The sequence below is a fragment of the Lepidochelys kempii genome, chromosome 9 (genome assembly GCF_965140265.1).
Source record: "Lepidochelys kempii isolate rLepKem1 chromosome 9, rLepKem1.hap2, whole genome shotgun sequence".
In the NCBI taxonomy this organism is placed as follows: Eukaryota; Metazoa; Chordata; order Testudines; family Cheloniidae; genus Lepidochelys; species Lepidochelys kempii.
In genome coordinates, this window is record NC_133264.1 from 81,248,954 (window position 1) to 81,266,589 (window position 17,636).

General features: G+C 44.7%; 1 protein-coding gene across 2 annotated transcripts in view; it reads left to right on the forward strand.

The window, feature by feature from the left end:
• The window catches only part of LOC140917713 (vascular endothelial growth factor receptor kdr-like), a 182,650-nt gene that overhangs the window by 107,130 nt on the left and 57,884 nt on the right, over window positions 1-17,636 (forward strand). For both annotated transcript variants that reach the window (XM_073361074.1, XM_073361075.1), the window contains exons 11-12: window positions 4,321-4,438; window positions 16,152-16,260. In XM_073361074.1, coding sequence (XP_073217175.1) covers window positions 4,321-4,438; window positions 16,152-16,260 — 227 coding nt within the window. The remainder of the gene's footprint in view (window positions 1-4,320; window positions 4,439-16,151; window positions 16,261-17,636) is intronic.

The window sequence follows — 17,636 nt, forward strand, 5'->3', positions numbered from 1 at the left end:
GTGCTTGTTTAATAGATGTTTTGGTCTCAGTTACAGTAAGGCCATTTTACACTGCTCGGGCTGTAAATTACACCCATTTTATGGCCTCTTTTACTGTCAGAATGGTGATAGGTCACCTTAGTGTAACAGAATTGGACCAGATTCTCTTTAACCTGACAATGCCCCTTTGACTTAGCTGGAGTTTTTTCCTGTGAATCCTTGGATGCCAAATATATGGTTGGTTGAGAGGGGAATGGCAGATTTGTGTGAGCGACCAGCAAGGGCAGATCTGAAGGAAAAGTGTATTCTTTTTAAGTGTAGAAATCCAGCAATCACAGAGAAAAGACCCCACTTTCTATCCCTTCAGGGATCATTGATGGACAAATGTTTCAAAGATTTAGGTTCAGTTTCACAGAGGAGTTAATTGTGTCTAACCTGAACCTCGGGAGCCATCTTCTTCAGTGCACTTTGCATCGTCATCCACCCACATCAACCTGTATATGTCACGCTACTGCAAGGTGCAGCAAATGGCGGAGGGCCTTACTGTGAACATCTGTTTGATAAAGGACTGGAGGCAGCCCGAGAGTCTGCAGAAGCAGGAGAAAGCCGGCAGGTCAGAATCCAGCAAACAGAAACTAAGCGAGTTAAACACAAGATGCTTCAGGAGGATTCTTTAGACAAATAGATGTTTCCTTTGTTCCTGTTGAGATATTAGCTAAGTAGCCCATGGGGAGACCCCTGGGCTCAGATCTGAATGGCGAGTGCTTCCCCTCGTGAGCACCAAAGGGAAATACAGGAGCCAAACGTAACAACTCCAGTTGCACTTTAACCCTTTTCTGCAGTGAGAAGCCTGGAGTCAGGTTTTCCACCTCAGTGATACAGGCAGATGTGGGAATAAGGAGCGAAATGTGCTGTGTAGCTCCTTTTTTTCTGCTGTCGTCTGAAAAGCAGCAGTGGAAAATGTTTGTAACGCTGGCTGCAGTTTCAGCTCTTTTTCAAGGACATGTCTGGTGACAGGCCACTGGACGTGGACAGGTCGCTAGGAGCATCTCCCAGACAAGGCCACTTTAGTGCAGCTGCTACCAAAGGGAAATTACCTGTGGGGTTACTTGGGACAGCAGCCACCAGGATCCTACGATTCAAGCATCAGCAGCAGTCCTGTGTTCACCCACGTAAGAACGTGAAGGGTAGCCTGGTAATTGGTTTAGCTTTCGGCCAGCAAATATACTGTCCGTCCAGGAATAAAACAACAGCTGGGAATTGGCAGACCTTTGTAAGAGCAGATAGATATTGCACTTGGCTTGCGTGGAGGGTATTGAAGGCACCACCACTGAAGGTGTTTAACAAGGGTTTCGGTGAGACTAGAGAGGGAATACCACAGGGTAATGTATCACACACCCTGATGGAAGTGTCACTAGCTCACCTGCGATCTCCTCCAAGCCCTGCATCTCGGATGGGATTGCGAGACTCCACACTCAAAGCACAACATTTCCCTGCATTTGAGTTTGCTGACACACCACCAACAGCAGGCACTGTGTGCGAGTCACTGTGGGGCACTGCTGCCAACCTGGTCCAAATTAGAACCAGTAACCTGGAAGCAAAAGGCCAGGCATAACCCCAGTCCCAACTCCCCGAGCTATTCAGTCCCTGATGTTATCAAGTTAAATACAATTGCAGAGTGGCGTCTACCTCTGCTGGCCTCGGAGGCAATCTTATCTCTCCTCAGCAGAAACTGTAGGAGGATTCCTGTGGGAAATGACACACACCCCACCCTCCCTCATTTCCTGCTGTTGTCTCATTTCCTCTCCTTCTCTCTCTCACTGCTGTAGCTGGAGTCCCAATGAGTGGTCATTGTTCACTCCAAGTCTAGCTGTGATTTGACTTGTTTCCTTTGAGTTCCTGCCTTATGCAGACTTATGAGGGAACTGTTACTTGTAGGAAGCCACACAAGGCACCTTCATATCAGACTGTGCTGGATGGAGACACCAACGTTAGTACAGATTTATTGATCCAAAGTGCGTCTTGTGATCTCCTGGCAAAAACACTCCTGCTCCAATGTGCACCTTACAGAGGAGGTCTTCTGTATTGGGAGCCTGATTGTCACAACTGCAGCACCCACAACTCCTAAGCAAATCAATAGGGTTTATGGGTGTGCTGCACCTCTGAAAATCAGGTCACATTTATTTTGCACAAGTTTTACCTTCTATAAGCCTGTTCTGGTGCAATGGCCTCTAAGACTGAGGGGAGAAGTTCAGACTCCCTGGTCATCCAAACCTTGGCATCTCTGCTGAAACTGCTAACAAGGGGGCAGACTTCTGTCATGTATGTTGACTTTGTGATGTAAACACCTGTCTTTTAGGATCTGAACTGAATTCACTGCCCAGCCATCAATCACATGGTAACAATTCCATTCACTCCCATCCTAGGCTGAATTTCAACTGGCAACCATGAAATGAAAAGATCCCTAGCCCAGCACAGATTCTAGTCCCCTGAGCCAGGAAGCCCTCTGAAGAGTGCCATCTGTGATGAAACTTCAGAATTAATAAGAAGCACGTCCTACTCTGTATTTGTCTAATATATTTCAATCATAGCAATGTAGAGCCGGAAGAGACCTCGAGAGGTCGTCTAGTCCAGCCCCCTGCAGTGAGGCAGAACCAAATAAACCTAAGCCATCCCTGACAGGTGTTTGTCCAACCTGTTCTTAAAAACCTGCAAAGATGTGGCTTCCACAGCCTCCTTTGGAAGCCTATTCCAGGTCTTAACTACCCTCGTTAGAAAGATTTTCCTAACATCTCATCTAAATCTTCCTTGCTACAGATTAAGACCATTATTTCTTTTCCTACCTTCAGTGGACATAGAGACAATTGATTCACTGTCTTCTTTATAACATCCCTTAACATATCTGAAGTCTGTTATCAGGTCACCTTTAATGTGCTTTTCTCAGGTCTAAACATGCCCAGGTATTTTAACCTTTCCTCCTACGGCAGGTTTTCCAAAGCTTTTATCACTTTTGTTGCTCTTCTCTGGACTCTTTCCAATTTGTCCAAATCTTTCCAAAAGCATGTCATCCAGAATTGGTTACAACACTCCAGCTGAGGCCTCACCAGTGTCGAGGAGCACGGGACAAATACCTCCAGTGTGTTACATACAACATTCCTGTTTATACACCCCAGAATGACATGAGCCCTTTTTGAATGTATGCAAACATTGAATTAATTTTCAATATGCATTATTATTATGAATGGAACCTCTACTTTTTTTTCCTCTGTTGTCTTAGTACGCACCCATTCCAATCCCTTTCCCTGCATTTGTCCTACTTGGCTTCTCTAAGCAGGGACATTAAAAGCCATCATTCACTTCCCACTGTTTGAATGAGTGGGGTTCTGAATTTCAGAATATACAGGAAGTGTCTGATATCTTTAATGAGCTATGACTATAATGATCTGCAGGTGTATTTCCTGTTTTGCAAATCACAATTTAGTGATTTGATTTAATTACCCCATATTTCTGTCTTTAGCTGTTTCCTGGGGAGTGTAGTGGAGTTTCTTATGGAGGCTGCACTAGCCGGGGACACGTTGGTTTAGTTCCCTGCTCCACCACAGACTTCTTATATGACCTTAGGCTGGTCACTTAGCTTCTTGGTGCCTCTGTTCCCTATCTATAAAAGGAGGATTGTAGAAATGCCCTATATCACAGCATTGTTGTAGTGATAAACAGGGCTGAATAAATACCCTAGATAGATTCTCACACATGAGTTCTGGAGTGTCCAGTAGTCTGAAGGCCTCAGTTTGCAGAAACATCACTTGCAGTTCTTAAAGAATTGGGGGATTTTCAATGGTGGCAGAATGCTGATATTTGTGCCTCTTAACTGTGGAATATCTCACTATAAACACTCCTGCCCTAGTCTTTAGATGCAGTTTAAAAACCATGTTGACACTAACCTGGTCTCTAACACAGTTTGACCAGTCATTGTGAATGGGACCAGCCCATGTTCTAACCTATGAATGTTGTTTGTTACAAACACATTGTTCTTCCTGTATTCTAATCTAGAGTTCATAGTTTAGACACATGTTCTGGCTGGTTTAAGCCACATCAGAAAATGATTTAACTGGATCAAAGTTTAAACCAAATTTCAACATGCCCCCAAAATGAGTTTGAGATGTAGTGATGGTCATTTCCACAAGGAGACAGAAAACTCCATCAGTTTGTTATCATCAGTAGCTTTCAAGAAGTCCAGGGGCACTGTACAGATAGAGACCACCTCTGTTCGAATGCTTCCTACATAGACCATGTACAGTATGGGTGTATTTTTCAATTGCATCCTCCCTTTTCCACCTCCAGCTGCAGACACCGTGGAAAAAGAATTGTTCAGAAAAACATCAGTGAGGCAGACATGTGGACAGGCAACAAAATCGAGAGCATTGAGGAGAAATACATAATGCATGGAGATAAAAAAAAGGTATGTCCTGGAATAATCCTGGGTTTCTTGGAGGAGCTGCTGCACTCACACAGAATATCTCTCCCTGAGTTTCTCAAGCACTGCTTTCCCGCTAACTGCTAACATGCTTTAAATTCCACAGCCATTAGATTATTTTCAAATCTCTGCTGTTTAGGAATGTTGGTCTCTGGCAGTGATGTCACTTGTCCTGGTTAAAACTCTCCAAAAACATGTGGGTCAAAAACCTTCCAGTCTCACTCACTCTTGAGAAAGTGTACGGACTGCTCTGCCCAAGAGGGGGCCTGTGAATAGCACTCAGCTCTAAGCTCCTCAAAATACTTCTCACTTACAAAGCACGTTGGGTCTGGAATGCGCTTCACCAACATGCTCACAGTACACCTGTGAAGGATGGAAGCATTAATATCCCCATAACAATAACCTCGACATCTACATTTTCCTGAGTGCCCTCTAAGTTTCGAAGCACCCATTTTGAGGGTGCCCACTTCAAGATAACTTGGGTCAGGTTTTCAGAGATTCTGAGCACCTGCAGCTCCCACTGGAGTTGTGGTTGTTTGCTAACCCTTTGGGGCACCAGTGACTCCACAACAGGTGGAAGGAGGTAAGACCATAAACACCTGTCTGTCTGCACTGGCCAGCAAAGCTGGCTGCCCAGGACCTGCATGCTGCACACCTTCAGAGGTGGCACAGCGGGCATGTTCCCTGTGTGTGCTTGGGAGCTCCAGAAGACAGGATACTTCCCAAAGCTCCACCTGGGTTTGGGTCTAAATACCGCAAACTGGAACATTTCAAAAAACGAGGTGGCACCTTTTATGCGTGAACATCCCAGTCCAGGGTGATTGCCTCAGATGTTCCGCGCCACAGCTGTAGACTGCTGACTGCGCTGGAGAAGAGGCTGTGGTGTGGCACTGACAAGTTTTACCCTTAGTTATGATATATTTATGGATATTTATGGGTCTCCAGGCAGTGTCACAGTTCTGTTTGTTCAGCGGTAGGTGTGGAGATGCATCAGGTGTGTTGGGACTCGATCCTGCAAGAGGCTTCGTTTTCTGATGCTGACCCAGCAAAGCACTTAAACACATGGTTAACTTTATGTGACTACTCACATGCTTACAGATAAGCATGTGCTTCAGTGCTTCCCTGGACTGGGTCCAGAGAGATCAGCACCCTGGAGAATCAAGTCCTCTCCCATCTGGTCTGTCTCATGGAGACTTTCAATGCTGAATGTAATTTAAAGCAGAACTCTGAAAATATGGGTGAGGGGAAGAAAAGCACAATTCCAATTTCATTCCGGAGCTGTCTCCTTGCTGTGGCTTCCTCGCCTTTAGGATTGTATGTGTCTAGATAACACAGGACCCTAACATAGGCTCTGTCTTTTGCTGCTCCTCTAGTCTCAGAACTGTAGAGAAGAAGCAACCACCTAGAAAGTCCCAGCTGTTTGTAAAGAATCTCAGCAGCTGCTGGAAGAGGCATATGAGTAGGGCAGAGATCTCATTCCAAACCTGGCCTGCTGTATTTTATAGAAAATTAGACCATGGAAACCCCCTCTTGGGAAGAATAAAAGCTATTTAATTCAGATCCTCTTCTGGCAACTGACAACAGTCTCTTTCTCTTTAGATCAGTGGTTCTCAAAGCCGGCCCGCCACTTGTTCAGGGAAAGCCCCTGATGGGCTGGACCGGTTTGTTTACCTGCCACGTCCGCAGATTCGGCCGATCGCAGCTCCCACTGGCTGCGGTTCGCCGCTCCAGGCCAATGGGGGCTGCGGGAAGCGGCGCGGGCCAAGGGATGTGCTGGCCGCCCTTCCCGCAGCCCCCATTGGCCTGGAGCAGCAAACCATGGCCAGTGGGAGCTGCGATCAGCCGAACCTGCGGATGCGGCAGGTGAACAAACCAGTCCGGCCCACCAGGGGCTGTCCCTGAACAAGCGACGGACCGGCTTTGAGAACCACTGCTTTAGATAACAGCAGCTTGTCCCCACAAAGGTTCTTCCTTTGTAAAGCATTCAGGTCCCTGGCTTTTGTGGTTCTCAAGGCCACCACCCTTGTCAGGTCTGCTGAGCTCTTGCTAATAAACTCAGGGCTAGTCTACACTAGAAGCACTGCATGTGCACCACTGTAACGAGCCTGCTGAAGACACTCTATGCCGGCAAGAGAGCTCTCTCCCCTCAGCATAATAAAACCCCCTCTGTGAGTGGCAGTAGCTATGTCGGCAGGAGAGGCTCTCATGGCACTTAGGTCTGTGTAACGTACGTCGCTCAGGAGGGCAGCTTATTCGCACACCTGAGTGACGTAAGTTATACCAAAGTAAATGGCAGTGTAGACAAGGGCCTCAATCTCCGTCTCCCTTCATGCCAGTGTAATGCAGGAATAACTCCATTGAAGCAAATGGCGCTGGGAAACCGATGTGAGAGGAGAATCAGACTCCCCACATGCGTGATCATGAAACAGACCCTTCTGGGTGTTTGAAAATCAGTTTTAAAAGCCACGGCGCAAATAAGGTGTCTTGCAATTGCTGCAACAGTTTTAAATTCCCCCCTCCACCAGTCTTTCAGCAGCAGCTGCTGCTTTGTGCATCGGGCTGGGATTCCTGAAACACTGCAACAAAACATAAACATGACTCTTATTTTGTTTTGTTTTCCACACAAAAGGCAAATACCCAACCTCACCCCACCTCCCATTCTCCCTCCCCAAAAAGACTTTCAGGTGCAAACCTGGCAAGTTTTGGCCAAGGGCAAATATCTGACCAATTGTTTCTGGAATTTCAGCCTCAGGCTGCCTTCTCTGCCCAAACCTGCAACAATTACCCTTCCCCAAAACTGCAAAGTCTTGTGAACAAAATCACAAAAAATAATCCTCCTGATGACAACGGATGAAGTGAAAGTTGATCATTTTGCAGAGCTTTAGTGGACATTAGTCTACCAGACAGGGGAGAAGAGTACCACAAGCCCAACTCAAAGCAGCTCACAAAGCCTTCCTCAGAACAGGAATAGCAGGGACAGCACAGGGCAAATTTCTTCTCCCAGCCCTGGCCAGAACAGACCATGTCCAATATGGTTTCTGTGACTCATTCAGTCCTTGCCTTCCTGAGTCCATTGACAAAGGTGCCTTCCTTAATGATGACATCCGCCCAGGAGCCATGGGCTGAGACCACTGCCTTAATTCCCGTAAGCTTCTGATCAATCATGGCTCATCATTAAGTAGAATTCAGAACAGTGAACTAGAAGCAGAAGGCTCTTTGGCCCCATCTCTTCCCCTGAAACAGTCAGAAGCAGGACGGGCCAGTGGTTAAGGAACTAAACTTGGGCAAATCACTTATTGTCTCTGTGCATCAGTTCCACATCGGTAAAACTGGGATAATAGCAGTTTCCTCCTGCTGCGAAGATAAATACATGTAGATTGTGCGGTGCTCAGGTACTATCATGTAAGTACCTTAATAAGGCCTTGTCTACACTACGGCTTAAGTCGATGTAAGTTACATTGCTCAGGGATGTGAAAAAAACAGCCCTCTGAGCGATGTAACTTACATCGACTTAACGCGGTGTCTACACCTGTCAATGTAGTACATCTTCACCCGATGCACTAAATCGACATCGCTGCATCAATCACAGCGGCGCTGATTTAGCACGGTAGTGAAGACAAGAGGCAGGTCTATGCTACGGAAGGGATTGACGCTCCGAGATCGATCCACTGGCAATCTATTTAGCTGGTCTAGTAAAGACCTGCCAAATCGACTGCAGATTGCTCTGTACTCTACCCCCGACGAGAAGAGTAAGGTAAGTCAATGGGAGATTTTGTCCCGTCAACCCCCCAGGGTGTAGACCCTGCGGTAACTCAACCTAAGGTGCGTTGACTCCAGCTACGTTATTCACGTAGCTGGAGTTGCGTCGCGTAGGCCGACTTACCGCAGTAGTGTAGACATAGCCAAGGATACATAGATCCATGCTCCTCCACCCAAGTTTATTTTTCTAAATATGACTCGTTCTCCCTGTAAGCAATCTCTCTGCAACAAAACTGTTTTGTTCCTTTGGGATTTTTAAAATAACTTTGCAGCTGTTGTTTGATCCCCGTTTGCAGTAGCCTTTTCTGGCCTTTGTTGCTTTTTCTAGATTGCAGTCTTGCTGAAGTATTTATGTTTTTGTGCTTTCCCAAACTCTCAGTACATACCCTTTGTACGTACACATTTAAATATTTGATTATTAAACTTTAATTAAAAGATACATTTATAAATTATATAATTTTACAATTTATGATTCGTTCATTCGTTTTCATCTCCCCCTGGCCCGCTGCTTATAAAGGCATTCTTTAGTCTTTCCTAATAACTGTGTCTTGATTAAGATTTATTCCTATTAATAAAGTTAGGTTATGTGAATCTCAGATTTCACCCCTCTTGTCTGCCAGCTTACATTGTGGACAATCCAACCCACCCCCTTTCTGAAGACCAAGGCTATCTGTGTTGAGTTAAGTGGAGCCTTTGGATAATAGAAGATAATTTTTAAAAGACACTGATGAAATCTTGTAGCCTTCAGACTTTTCCTTGTTTTTATCAGTGGTTATTCCCACCAGAAATGAAACAGACAGGAAATGTACCAATCCATTCCCACCATGTCCTAGCAAGTAATTCATCTGCATTTGACTAGCCAGATGAAATAATAAAGATGTTGGAGACTGGGTTAACCTGGCTTTTATTGACTGTGTTATGAATATGGGATTAGCTGAAATTGGTTATTTTTCCTGTGTGACTTGAGCCTGTCCTGCCATAGATGAAGTCCTGCAAAGGGGAGGGTGAATTTTCCCTCGTCTCCAGCTCTTCACTACACTCTGTCTTAGACTCCTTCAATTTCAGGGTCTCAAAGGACTGCAGAGACGCATGTTTGTAAAGTGACACTAATACTTTAGGGCCCTGCCTTCTGAAAATGCAGAAACCACCCCCCATAAATTCCTGGGGCTGCTGCCCTAAAACCAGAATTTTGCTCTCTATCAAGTGCACTGAGTTTTGAACTTTGGTTGAGGCTCTACTGCATTTTCTTTTAGCCCTGAGTTTTCCCTGCATCAGTAGCGATCCAATGACCCAGCAAGGTGCTAGGGGATCTGTGCTGCTGGAGGGGACATTTTTCAGTTGAGATGTCCAACCATCTCATAATAATGCCTTGCTAGGATCTCTGAGTGCCTTGCACACAAAAATCAATGAAGTCTTACATTATCCTTGTGGGATGTAGGGCTGTTGTTATTATTCCTTTTCACAGATCGGGAGGGGAATTTCATCGCTCTCCCTCTGTGAAGTTCCCTGCCCAAAGACTGATGACTCATGAGTGAGTTTCAGCCTTAAGGGTATTCTGGACACCACAGCATGCACAATAACCAGGGCATTAATTCAGACTTCCTGGCCAAATTCCTATTTGGCCAATTTATGTTCTGCCAACTAATTTCTCCCTGCAGTTTTGGTTGGACACTGGAGTCTTCACTTCCTGTCTTCAACTGTTAAGCCGCTGCCAGAACTGGCTTCATTTTAGTGCCAGGTGAAGCATCTCACAGGACATAAATTGCTTTGAGATTTTCCCTTCAGGTTGAAAGATGCTGGGATAATATTCCTTTATTCTCTTTCCCATTATAAAACTGATTGTATTGATCTGAAGTTGGGCGAATAGGTCATAGTAAAAAAAAAAAAATAGCAGGGTCCATAGATAATGCAATCCTTGTTTCTGTGGGTCTTTTCTCTGCCACACGTGTATATGTGATTCAGAATCTGATGAGTCAGTTTGCCCTGTTCATGCGGCTGATTGGAGGTGTTTTTTGTGGGGAGCCTTATGATTTTATCTGGCTGGTGAATTTCAGGAGGACCTAGGGGGAAGTTAAGCAGCTCCAGCTGAAAACATCAGAGTTAAACTGCCCTGGAGGAATGAAGTATAGTGCCTGGGGGTGCACAATACAGGGATTGAGCTGCAGAAGAGTTTGTCAGCTGGAGATATGTGAACAGCTAACAAGATATTTTAAAAATATCACCCCACACGTGTGCACATTTCAAATGAGCTTCCAAAAACAGCAGCATGTTTGTCTGTTTAACAGGACCAGGTGAGCAGTCACACCCCAGATTTCTGTTAAGGCATCCAAATTCCAGAAAGCAGATTGTGCCATGTAGGCTCTGGCTTATGCAGAGGGCAGGACACAGTGGCACAACTCCTCCCTGAGCTCTCCAGTGTACAGGGCAATAGGTGGGCTGCACCATCCCTTTCAAGGGCTTAGCCTTCTTCCCAGAGTGCCTGGTGAGCTCCAAGGAGCCATGCCAAGGGCCGCCCTGCCCACTTTGGGTTTGTTTGTTTGTGAATCCCAGGGTGAGAGGCAAAAGCAGCCTCACCACTCCTGCAGAGCACAGGACCTGCTAGTTTGCTTGGGGTACTCCGGGGTACAGGAATGCTCCAGGCACAGTCAGCCCCCTGCCCATCAGCACTAGGGCCAGGCCCAGTCTAGGTTACTCACAGCAGAGGTGGGTCTAAAGATGCAATGATCGTGCCTGCAGTGATTGTTCATGTCTAGAGCAAGCAGTACTGGCTCCCTTGCTCCAAATGGCAGCTGCTAATTAAGTTGGTGGGTTTCCCAGAACCACCACGAGCCAATAGCCTGCCAGCCCTTTCAAGCAATGATGCACCATTCAGTCATTTTCCAAACAAAGCATGACTGTCGGACCCTGGTGGGAGTGGCCATCAGTACAATTTGGCACAAAGTATTTTATATGAAAGGGCCCTCAAATGTAAGCAAAACAACCACATGATGCATAACTCACCAGTGAGGGTTTTTTTCATTCCATGTTTATATACATGATAATAATACTTTGTGCTTATTCAGCACCTTTCACCTGAGGATCTCATAGCACTTTACAATCAGTAAGCCAACCAATTTGCCTGTGAGGTAGGTAAATATTGTCTTCATTTGACAGGGAAACTGAGTCATGCAAAGATTAAATGACTTGCCCAAGGACACAGAGCTAATCATTCATAGAGCTGAGAGAAGAGCCCAGAAGTCCTCAGTCCGCTCCCTGGCCCCTTATCTAATTGTTAGTCCTCACACCTTCCTTTATCAGCTTTTAAATGAACATGCTAAGATCTGACTGGGATAGTTAAGACAGCAACTTTAACAATGAAATACAAGTATGATACCATTGCCCTCCGAGTGACTGAATAAGGAGCTAATTGATATATTCTTTGCAGGACTTCTAGTGAAATTCCTGTTAATTTCATCTTCCTCTAGCCATCTCCTTCCCCACGCTGCCACCGTTAGACAGCTGATCACTTTTCTACCCCCTTTCTCTCCTCCTCATCCTCGCCCACATGTAGCTAAGGAGTGAAAGAGAGAAGAATTGTTAACTAGAGCCAGAAGAGGGAGGGATGAGACCAAGGAACTGAAAACAAAGGGTAGAAAAAATTATTTATTTTTCCTGGCTCCAGCTTACTCTAGCTTAAAGGAAAAGCCGAGCTACCCTGTGCCTGTCTTAGAACACTCATGTTGTGTGACTGTGGAATGCATCTTGGCTGCCTCTAAAATAGGTTCTTCTTTTTTTTTATCAGTGCAGGAACATTACACAGTTAAACATATGGAATGTATTGGACTATTCCCGTCCGTTTTTTTTTTTTTAGCAGTGTCTTCTCGTTACTTGCCTTAGAGATTGCAGTCATCTCTTTTGTGGAAAGGTTTTAAAATTAATTAGTTAACTTGCTTTTATTATAACTATTTATTAGTTAATCTTGTGGCACTTGGACTAGAGTGACTGGGTGGCCCAGGGATTATGTAAGGGCCAATGAAGCCTTCTATATTGAGAGTTCAAAGCCAGCCCCACCGGTCAGAAATTGTTCAGCCCTGCAGGGCATTTGGTGGCCTCTCTGCAGTGATTAATGGGGGTTCAATCCAACTCCCTCAAGAAAAGTATCCAAAGTACAACGTATATCCAAAGTATATCCGTTGCAATACCTTGTCATTAATCAGCTTATGCACAGTCTCGGCAGAGGAGCAGAGGATTCGTTAGACACACCGCTGAATTGCTAGTCACGCTGGCAAGGGGCAGTGTGTTGTGGAAGCTTGAACTGCACTTGTGTGTGGGCTGCTACAGAGGGAAAACAGAAGACTACAGTCTCTCAAGTATCAATTTGCCACCTTTCGTCAATGATAACGGCACTACAAACATGGGTCGTTTCAAAGTAATTGCAGATTTGACTTCAGAGCAGTCCCTATAACTCAGCAGAGAGCACGGTATTCTAGCTGAAAAGATCTGTTCAGAGAAAAATAGGGTAAAAGTTTGGATCCTGCAGATGACAACATGGTCAGGATACTTCTACTCCTGGTACAATTTTCTAGGTCTGTCCATGCCTGTTGAATACCTTAAGCATAGAAATTATGAGATGGAGAGGACTCACTGGATCAGTTAGCTCTTCCCTGCAAGCAATGTAGGATCATTCCATCAGAATATCCTTCAGTGCTTTGTCCCCAGTTCTGTTTTAAATGTCCCAACTGATAGGTCTTCTCCACCTCACTTGAGATATGACTCCAATCTACTAGGCTTCACTGTTAGGCCTCTGTTCCCCTATGTTAGCCTTATGTTTTCATTTGCTCAGTTTCATCCCACTCCCCACACTCACCCTCCTTTTGCACATTTTTCTTGTGCATTACAATTATTTTAAATTCAAAAGGGATGGCAACAGTCCCCTAATCTCCACCTGTGGTTCAAGGCCAAGCACAGACATATTTAATGGTGGTGATGTTTGTTCAGCCTGTTGGTTTTTTTTTTTTAACTATCTAGAATAACAGCTGATGAACATCTGTGGAAACATCTGCATTGTGTATGAAAGGATTTTTTTTAACCCTCGGGGTTAATAGGGGTTACTTGTCCACGGAACCTGTTTGCCGAGTTTGTCCATGGCTACTTCAAAAGCAGATCCCAGTACTGGCTTCCTAACCACTCTATTCAGGTTCAGCCAGGTATATGTTGCTGAGTGAAAGACAAACCTGTCTGATTTTACTACGGGAGGGGCTGAGGGATTTGTGCAAACTGGTTAACACCCCTTGTGGAATATTTGTGTGTTCCAGAGCATCGTTTTATTGGAAACTGAAACAAGATTAGGGCAGTCTGGCAACTGAGAACTTTATTTAAGATGCTGCAAAGATAATTGGACTCCTGATCTCAGAGATTTACCCAGAAGCATAAAGCCAGAGTGAAAAGCTGATGCATAATGGTTTCAAGGGATTCATCTTATTAAATAAAATCACTTTGAAGTCTTCATTTCCCCCACTGAAATCCTATGCATTTCTCTGCTGAATGCTGCTGTTGTGAAAGCCACTTTTTGGAGGGCTTCTTGAGGTGCTCTTTCTAAGACAAGACACTAAACTGAGGGCTTATCTGCCATATCTAGATGAGTATACTGCACTTATCACCATGGTACCTGAGGGCATTATATGCAAACAAGGAAATCTATTACTCTCTCTCTCTCCTTCCTTCAGTAAGATTTCCCCAAGAAATTCCCCCAAATTGGAAGAATGGGGAATGTTTCCCCACCCCTCCAATCACCTTCACATCTAAGTACTTCCTTGATAAATGACATCTGCATAGCAAGGCTTCTAGTTATCTTCTCTTCTCCTTTCCCTGCTATCAGGGTTTTCCTTGGGATATAGACTAAATTTTTTAAATCCTGTATTCTTGACCAGCAAGTGGACAGTAAGATCTCATGGCAGTTTTCAGAAGCATAGGGTTGTTTCTCTTGGTGCTCTTGCCAAATTCCTCTAGGGATAATTACATTCTGCCTACCTGCAACCTCTCCCCTGCCATTTTAACTGGCTACCTAGTATTCTCCTTGACTTCCAGTGCAGAACTGACATGCAGTGAGGCTGTGAGCTGTCAAACAGCTGTCCAATTTCATCTCAGAGGTTGCTGACTCGCAGTCCTGACTGCAGCAATTCCTGCACAAATCATTTGGGAGATTAAAAAAACCTATATAAATATAAGCTCTGATAATAATACAGATGATATTGGTCCAGTTCAGCAAGTGCTTAATGTTAAATCAAAGTGTTCAAGTACTTTGCAGAATCAGGGCCATTATTAAGTGTTATAGTGGGGGGAGAGGGAGGACTGGTAGAAAAAATGTACAAAAAATGTTCCCTCTTTGGTGCAATTTCATTCCCATGAAATGGCTGTTGACACATCAGAAATGAAGTGCAGTGGCAGCATTTGGGGGCTCACTACTGTTCCTGTGTTGGAGGCCAGGGGAACTGGATTTTTCCCCTGGTTTTGCTTAACTACAGCACAGTATGTCCCCATGAGAAACAAAGACACTTTTTCATTTACTTGTTCTTATGCAGAGGTGAACTGTAAAATTCACATGGGATCAAACCTTTGAATCTCATTTCCCTACAGGATTTAAAGCAACAAAGCTCAGAAAATCTTAAGCAACTCACTGAAAATACATCCCACCCTGCTCCAACCACAGGCAAGGTGAAATTTTATAAGGAGAAAAGGAATGTCTTGTGTGTATTTAGTTTAGGATATTAAAAAGAAAATCCTGAGATGCTTTTCTACACATCAAAGCACTCCGAGATAAGGCCAAAAGGCCAGGGGGAGTGCTATAAGTTCTGGCTCTCAAACTCGTTAAACGGGACTTCAAGGAAAGTGATATTTGTTCCAAATGTGTGTTTTGAGATCCTCAGGTGAAAAACTCCAGAGAAATGCAAAGTAATCTTGCAGGAGCATCTCAGTTGTAAGGGGTTCAGCACCTTGCTAGCAGTACCAATGAAATATCCAGAAATAAGATGAGACCAGCTGACTTTTCCTAATGATAGTGTGATGTTGCATCATGATGACCCAGAGCCATGAGACAATCCGTTTGTTCAGAAGGGCATGTATCAAAGCGGAGCAGCATAGAGAGATCTCCAGAAACACAAGATAATAAGAATGGACTTGAACTTGGCCCACATCTCCGACTGAACCATTGAAAGAAGTTCTTCCCCACCAATGCTGAAAGAGTCCCCTCCATTTGAAATCCAGCTTGCTGTCCTAGCAATGTCTTCTGGGTTTTCTGCTAGTGTCTTCTACATTTCACAAATTCTGATATTTTCCTCGGGGTCAGAGGAGAGACCTGTTGTGTTGAGGCAGCCTCTGACCCAAGGAATCCCTACAAGAACAAACTAAACCTCATCAAAGACAGGGCCAAGTACTTTCCTGCCCCAGGGGAACATACCTCTCAACTGACCTCATTTCAAGGGACATCACCCATTTTTAGGTTCAGAGTTACCTAATGTCCACACAAAGTTTGGCATCCTCTCATTGTTGAAAATTATTTACAGCAGAAATAAAGAATCATGAATGTGAGGTTGTTGGAAAAGTTATTGGCACTGAATAAACGAGAAGCCCTGTATTTTCAGGTTCTTGCATGAATTTTTCTTTTGTGTCTATGTCCCACAGGTGTGTTGCAAAGAGAAGCCCTGTCTGTAGGGGGAGGAAGTAAAGGGGAGGAGTTGCTGGGGTTGGGAAAGGGAAGTGCACTGACTGAAATAAACGGAGATGGAGAAAAACATTTGCCCGGTGCTGGGCTTCATTCATTAATAGTGATTCCTTTGCTAATTGTAGTTTTTCTACCATAAAATATAACACTTTCATCTACAGCATTCATCGCCCTTTCCCACTGCCCCACTATGGATCCACTAAAAACAAACCCCTTTCTTTTTCTCCCTTTGCTTGGCAGATCATAAGCAAGTTGACTACAGAACATAGCAATGCATCAGGGATCTATTACTGTGTGGCTTCGAACAAGATTGGTAAAGAGGAGAGAAGCATCAAGTTCTATGTCTCAGGTAAATAACAGGCTGCACAGATGATGGGTGCTTGCTTTATAAAAGCTTGGTTGCACTGTTTTATCTATCTCAGGATTTCATACCATTGCCCATCACCACCGAATCCAAGCAATTTCCATGTAGTATCAATGGCAATAGCAAAGTCCCTCGTGGACTTCATGGGGTCTCCGGCACCTAGGTGTCAAATTAGCCCTTTCCTACAATGGTGCAATCCCACTGGAGTCAATGAGGTTTGCAAAGATAAGCAAGGGCCATATCTGGACCTGACCCAATCCCACAGTTGTAGTTAGAAAGTTTTTCTTAACGTCTAATGTCTAATTAAGGGGACTGAACTGGATGACTTCTTGAGGGCTCTTCCAGCCCTAGATTTCTATGATTCTATATTATTTCTCCAAATAACACAACTCCAAACCCATATCCGTTTAATCTGTTAGTGTAGAATCCCTTAGCAGTGAAATCAGAAGGTTTTACACCCTGGCATATTTGTCCAAATGTCCAGGCATATTTGTCCAAATGTTTAAACAAATGAATCTTAACTGTGCATCCTCCCTTCTGAGTTCCCTTTCTGGACACACTCTACCAGCAGGAATTTACACGGAAATGGCAAATTTTAAACAAATATTGCAGACGCTTCATATAAAGCAAATGTCAAATTCTCAACCGTTCATATTTGCACCGGGAAATGGATACGAAGAGTGAAGCTCTCCTGTCAGGGAATGCAGACACACAGTGTGACTTGTTCATGCAAAACAACTCAGTTGCTGAGTGTTGAATACAAACAGCATATTGCTCGGGAAGGAGCTACAGCCGCAGTAGTCATTCATGGAACTCATCCAGGAATAATTCCAAACAACAGATGTCCCTGAAAGCATCGCAGTCTGCCCAGGATCACAAGAAAAGGCAAAACTCACTGAAGAAACTATCCAGCATGAATCCGTCACGCAGTTCCAGCTACACTGCAGTAATAGCCCTACACACTGCAGGGACTCTTGTACACTGTGTCGTTTAGGACCATGCCTGTAAAGTATATCAGTAATTTTTTAAATAAGAGTAAGAAGGAATGTGTGCATCAAACCTCACTGCCAATCCTGTTACCTGGTGGCATGCAGGGGCCATAACAGGACGGCTATGTCCCCCCGGCGTATTTCTCCAATGCAGGAGCAACATAAGGCCAATATATGCAGCCCTACAAGACCCTTCTGCACAGGCCCCCGGCACTGGGGGTTGTCAGGGGTGGGAATAGGTTAGAGGCGATCAGAGTCTAAGTTCCCTCTAAGCTGCATGGCCACGCAGCTGATTATTAAGCACCGCGCAGAAACTCAGGGCTGCGGCGGGGAGAGATGCTTTTCCCCAAGCTCTGGACCTCCCGTGGCACC